Consider the following 6,767-nt stretch of genomic DNA (forward strand, 5'->3'; position numbering starts at 1 on the left):
TGTAGCAGTTGAAACATTACTAGGACGAGCTAAAAACTACAATTACTAATCAGACTAGCTAGACCTAGATGAGCTATTTTTGACGTGAAGGGATACGTATAGATTGATTTTGATATGCATATATTGTCTATTTTGTATTTGCTACAATGCTATCTGTAAATTGGCAACAGAAACACATAAATCTCGATGCATAGATATAAACTATAGAAATTATTACACAATAAGTGGATATTGAGAAAATATTACAGAATGAGCTGCAATTAGAAGTGGAAATAAACTTTTCTTAGGTAATGATCCTGTTTGACCTCCAGTAGTTGTGTACACATGATTTGGTTATGTATATATAAAACATCTTTCTCTTCAATGGAGTCTCAGATTCTTCAGAAGCCTGTGGATTTTAAAAGGCAGATGTGATAATGACCAATTTTTTAAACCCATCATTCATACAGTATATAAGAAACCAGCTTTACTTGAGGGATGACTGTAACTTTACCAGAGGATAAGAAGTTTCTCGTGTTCCCCAATTTAATATATTAAATGATGGTAATGCTGCTTAGAAATTAACTAAGTTCAATAGCCACAATTATGAGGAGACAAGGAACAGTCTTAAGCCCATTAAACTATGTGATTAAAGACAATAAGTACAAGATAATTTATTTATTTATTTATTATAGGTTAGTAATAGCTTAAAGAAGATGACCATGTGACTCTGATCCTCTATACAAGATTAGATTTCATGTGCATTTGTTCTGATATTTATCCAGAACAGGTAACTGCTTTTCACCTTGGTTTAACTAGGATGGAATGGGAGTTATATAAGAATAATTAGCATTACATTATATGAATCAAAAGTACCTTTGTTCTCTAGCATAAGGCTTATTGTTAGTCATAGATGTAGATGGCCGGTAGATGGGTAGAGGAACTTGGTCAGCTTCTATTTGTGTGATATCCTTTACAAGGATATCATAATGTGTCTTTACTTCTTCCACAGATTTCCCACTTACTGCCTTTGCTATGTTTTTCCATCGGTTAGGGGAATCTTCATCATAGAAAGCTAAAGCATCTTCAAATTGCTTGTTTTGTTTCTGTGTCCAAATAGAGTTTGAAAAACGGGAAGAAGATGTGATAGAGCTTGATGCCATTAAAATCAATTAAATGGACTTCTTTTTCTGTAGTGAATGTAGTAGCTGTTGTTGGGTAGTATAGAGAGAGGGAAGAGTTCTGGCTTGGTATGTGATCTGGCTATCCTTGCAAGCCTTTTATAGATCAGAGACAAGGATATAAGGATGTGTTTGATAATACCCAATTTTAAATGTGTCTTACAAATAATTGTTGAATAAATCAAATGAAAAATCCTGAATTTTCGCTAAAAATTACAGTTGAATAAATTAAATAAAAAATTACGAACTTTAATTAGTGTAGTGTAGCTCATGGTTAGAGTATAATTTTCTAAATTGAAGATAATTTAAAGGATTATAGTTGTTTTTACATGATTATTGAGTTAAGATGATAGATAAGGATTTGTTTGATAATATTGAATTTGAAGTGTGAAAAAAATGTTGAATAAACTAACCAATTTCATTTTTTGAACTTTAGTCTATTGAATGTAGTTAAAATGTAGTGTCTATAAACTATTCACAAAGATTATTTTACCCTTTATAGTAACTTAATTTGATTAATTTAAGGGGAATTATAAGCTGTTTTTGTATGCTCTTTCTCATTATAGAGTTAGGTAATCATAGTTTACTGAATTAAGCTTAGATTTTATACCTTAAATTGAGATATATTTAATTAAATAAGTAATCTTAGATAACAATTATCAAAGGACTTAATTATTTAAATGATAAAAAATGTACCTAATTGGAGTAGAGGAAGTTGGTCATTAAGTAGAGTTACTTAAGATGTGATTCACTTTGTTCGAAGTAAATTTTGCTACTAGATCTGAAAGAAGAATCTGGGTTAATCTGTCATAAAGTCCCTTTGTTGTCTTTTATAATATCATCAGCAAGTGGATTTTCTAAAGAATTCTCCCCCAGCTAGTGGGGGATTAGATCCCTAAATCGCCAACCCCAAGACCAACAAAATGAATTCATATACACTCACAAAATATTATTATATGAAGATGATATTCTACCATATTTGCAGGTGTGTATGTGTGTGTGTTAATTTCCTCCTTATTCCATCAACTTGACATATAAATTATAAATACTGTCTTCATATCCCTGATCCAATTGGATGCCTTGAACTTGACCTTTTTTTTGTCCCCCCCTTTTTTTTTATCTTTACATCAGATTCAAATTGTTCAATGGTTCTGGCCAATATCTATCTAAAAACTCTACATTCTCTTTTCCTGTAGTGTTGTCATTTTTGGTTTTCAAGTATCATTTTCACTAGGCTAGCAGCCTTTGCCTTTTTTCCTTTTCCCCCTTGAAATCCTTGAACTAATTTTCCCTTATATGCATATGCAATTGTGTACTTATGTAGTTTAAAATTTAACCCTCAAGTGGTACGGTTTGATTCTCAAAAGGTACCTTTAAATGGAAGTAGGGATCATGAATTTGTATGTCATCTATACTTTTATTTACAATTATATCCTAGTGCCCTAATAAGTAGCAGTTGCCCCAGTACTAAAATAGATCCAAATGCAAGTTTGTTTTTTTAACTGGTCCACTTCTAATTTTTATATATCTGGTCCACTCCATATCTCATTCTCAGGGAATGTGATAATTATCTTCACCACTTGGGATCATTATCATCATATATGGTTCTCCATTCATATGATTGGAGCACATAAAAATCTTTGTGGACCTAGCTAACTCCACTAATCAGGATGAAGGTAGCAGCAACTTCTCACAGAAAAAGAGGTAAGTTTTACTTTTGACTGTATTTGTGATAAAATTAAGTTATCAACCGAAGACTTAGGCATGTTAATTTAATCTTTTAGGAGTGAAAGTAAGCATATAATCTAGCCTTTTTATTCCATAATGGATTAGATTTTCTAGGTTCAACACTACAATATAGATTTCATATCTTCTTGGGGCATATATAGCTGATCTAAGCAACTTTATTTATTTTTTATTTAGGAGTTATTATTCCTAACCTAACAAACTTAGGAGGCGTCAGATCAGAAGTCATCCCCTTTCACTACAAAAAGTAATTGAATGAGACAGTACTCCAAAATCTTGTTTTTAGAATTTTTATGGTATAAAAATAAATATAAATTATTTAAAATAAATTATTAAAATATTTGTTTATATTTAAAAAAAAAATATATTTTATTATTTTAGTTCATAAATTAAGTGATTTAATAGATATAATAACTCACCAAATAGTGATTTGATGAACCTAACTCCAAATTGTCTTTTAACAATTTTGAAACACCTTTTAATTTTTCTTTTCTGAGATGTCTTTAGCTGGAATTAAGGAAACCAAAATATTTTTGATTTTCATGTTTCTGAATTCAAATATAAAAAAGTTCAATTTTCAAAATGTTTCTATATATAAATTAAAAAATACAAAGTTTAATTTCAAAACATTTCAATATCCAGATTTAGTATCATAAATAAAAAAAAAATGTTTCTTAATCTCATTAAATTTTTGAAATTTTGATTATAGCCTAATTGATTTAAGATTAAAACTGTATAACCTTGAGTGATGAAATGCACTAAAAAACAGAAAGCAAAAAACTAAAACCACCAAATTTACCCAATTGAACCCAACACAACTGAAACGAGCTGTTTGTGGTGGGTGGTCTAACTCATGGAACCCAAATAAATTGCTCATGAGAAAACAATCCTCCAATTATCCAACACAATCATACCTGTCCGTCTCAACCATAACTTAGAAAAAAAAAACAATTATGTTTCCATTCATGATCACATCTCCATTGGGGCTGGGGCAGCACCTTCATCTGTTGGGGCACTCTGGTCAGCAGCAGCAGGGGCTTGATCGGCCGGTGCAGCATCACCACCACCAACTTCTTCATCTGCAGCGGCCGGAATTTCTTCATCAGCCATCTCAAAATCATCAATCAACTTTTGAACAGTTTCATTATCTAATATATGGAATGGTTCGTCAATCCCCACAATCGCAACAGTGCATATTGAACTCTTTAGCTTCTCTCCTTGAAGAGTTTCCCTGATTGCAAAGAGTGCGTCCTTGAGAAGATCATCGCGTGAGGATTTCATGAAGTTCTCGAATTTGCGCTCCATGTAGGTCTTTGCAGCTTGTGAGCGGGATCCTATTGCAAAAGCTTCGTATTCGAAGTAGTTTCCACTTGGACAGTTGTAATAGAGATGTGCTCCGGATTCATCCAATCCAGCTACAAGAAGACCCACACCGTAAGGTCGTTTCCATGATCGCTGCGTACAGACCTGCAATGAAAAAAAAAGAAAAGGAACAAAGATGACAAGATCGTATCAATCAAGCAGGAAAAATCGAAACTGGAAAGAGAGCAACAACGTATCTCCAATGTATGAAAACAAAAGACCCCTAGTTAATTCCATTAACTTTTGGAATTGAGTTTTTATGTTCCTACCCCCAATTGAACTCATGATTACACTTTTTTTTTCTTAAAAAGGCTAGCACAGTATTCTACCTCGATGACCCCTCACTTCAATCAAGTGTTTTCAGTGATTCGAATTTGAGACCTCAAACTCCCAAGTCAAAACCCTATCCACTTGACCTCCATTGTGAAACTCTTAACATTTATCCTTCATATATATTGTTCCCATTTGAAAAACACTTTGTTGAGCAAGAGCTGAGTTGGACTAGAAAACGTCCATAAATTCCTTGGAAGTACTATTTTTTTTGTCAAAGTTTCTCATATCGGGATGTTAATTTAGATTAGATAATGTTCATAATAACTTAATTATACATGTATTCATAAATTTGTAGACATTTTCCCGTCCAAACCCAGCTTCAGCTCGAAAGAGTGTTTCTAAATGGGCTCGGGCCTATTTGGAAAACACTTTTGTTTTTGTATTTGGATCTAGAGAGAAACCATAATTTATTTTATTTTATCAAATTTGTCCCTTACTAAGTTCAGTTCTCAAATGTGATGTCATCTAGATCCAAGTCGATCTGACAAAAAAATCTTCCCAAATAAAGCTTATAAATTGTGAATGATATCTAAGTTGGCAAATTGTTAAACTTGAGAAGAGATTTTCTCACATGAAAAACCTAGGTTTCTGTCGACACCTTTCTCTATATACTTTTTAGGGTGGGTAATGGTGATCCAATTTCTACATCCTCGTCCTTGTGCCAATATCAAAATGGTCACAAGGACATAAAGTGTCGCAAATGAAATCCAAAGTATTCTTTTCCCACAAATCTTTCAAGATTGTACTAAAAACTTCTGGGAGCATCCAGGGGTGTGAATATGATTTGAGAAATTGTAACTGGTGTTAGGATAAATGGATATTCCAAGTGGGTCTGCCAGTATAGTGTAGCCAATCCAAGCATGGCTGCCTAAGTTACAAAGTTGTGATATTATATGTTTGATTACACTAATTTTCAAATTTGCTTAGAGACACTCAAAAGAGGGGATCACTCAAAATATTGAATGTTATTCAAATACTCTACAATTACATGATATGGAATATCTAACCTGGCATTGGCAGTGAAGACAAAAGAAGACTCCAATCAATGAATTAACATCAAACCACTAATATGAATAGACCACCATTTAATTGTTGGCATACTAATCATCCACAATGAATCCAAACATGGTCAATCAATGGCCATCCATAACAACCAAGGGAGAACAAGGTAAAGGGAAAATGCCATGAAAACCTAAACTTGGAAACTTTAGTCTTCATTTCTACGAAAACATGAAGATCCTGAGAAGAGAATTCAACTGCTATGCAAATCCTAAGTTAACCCTACAAGATGTCATTAGGAATAGAGACAGACCATGGTTCGAGCTAAATAAGAATCAGAATAAATTAGCTAGGGTTAATATTATTGAATAACCTGGGCTTTATCTGCGAGTTGAACAACAATTCGTCCGACAGGGAGAGGGGACTCATAAGTATAGCTATGATTGATGCACTCGGTTCTCAAATAGCGGGAGAGAACACGTCCGTCGGCGGTGAGTCCGGCAATTGCGACGCCGATGTGATCGTCTACCTTGAAAATCTTCTTCTGGTGAGAAGACAATTCGGAATTAGCCTTATTAACACAGGCCAAAATGACATGCGTCTTAGATCGGAGACCAATAGCAGCCGAACCTTGCTTCACGGCTTCCATGGCGTACTCCACTTGAAATAGACGCCCCTGCGGACTCCATGTCGTCACGTCAGTGTCGTATTGATTCCTGAACATCTTCACTGAACTACCAAGTTTATATTAAGGAACAATACTATGTATTAATGTAAGAGATGGTCACAGAAGAACTTGAAGAAATGATTGTTTGAGATCGAGGAGACAAGAGGCTTTTCTTTTCTTTTCTTTCCCTTCAAGTTTAAGAGGAGAGAGAAAACTTGGAAGTCTTTTTTATTTTTATTTTTTATAGTTGGCCCATTTGTTTGAAGACAAGCCCAATTGGCCTATTTGGTGAGTATATATAATGATCCCAATATAAATCAGATGACTCAATAGAATGTTTTTCTAAACTCAGAAGAAAAGTAATCATTTATTTGTATTGATGGAATCAAATAGGCAAAACATATTTTACTAAGTAGATTTTACCTGAATATAGTTTGATTAAGTTAAATAGTAATGTAACTATCAATAGTCATATTAAAAATTTATTTGTAATATGTGTA

The 6,767-nt window shown here is 33.3% G+C and overlaps 2 protein-coding genes across 2 annotated transcripts; both read right to left on the bottom strand.

Moving 5' to 3' along the window:
• Positions 1-169: 169 nt before the first annotated feature.
• Positions 170-1,208, bottom strand: LOC124927695 (protein RADIALIS-like 4). The gene is made up of 2 exons (XM_047468150.1): positions 856-1,208; positions 170-388 (listed from the first exon to the last, which is right to left on the bottom strand). Exons 1-2 carry the CDS (start codon positions 1,140-1,142, stop codon positions 361-363), a joined length of 315 nt encoding a protein of 104 aa, XP_047324106.1. The 5' UTR covers positions 1,143-1,208; the 3' UTR covers positions 170-360.
• Positions 1,209-3,681: 2,473 nt separating this feature from the next.
• Positions 3,682-6,456, bottom strand: LOC124923742 (proteasome subunit alpha type-1-A-like). Its single transcript, XM_047463706.1, has 2 exons — positions 5,974-6,456; positions 3,682-4,373 (listed from the first exon to the last, which is right to left on the bottom strand). Exons 1-2 carry the CDS (start codon positions 6,322-6,324, stop codon positions 3,876-3,878), a joined length of 849 nt encoding a protein of 282 aa, XP_047319662.1. The 5' UTR covers positions 6,325-6,456; the 3' UTR covers positions 3,682-3,875.
• Between the last annotated feature and the right edge of the window lie 311 nt (positions 6,457-6,767).

The sequence above is a fragment of the Impatiens glandulifera genome, chromosome 2 (assembly GCF_907164915.1).
Source record: "Impatiens glandulifera chromosome 2, dImpGla2.1, whole genome shotgun sequence".
Classification (NCBI taxonomy): Eukaryota; Viridiplantae; Streptophyta; class Magnoliopsida; order Ericales; family Balsaminaceae; genus Impatiens; species Impatiens glandulifera.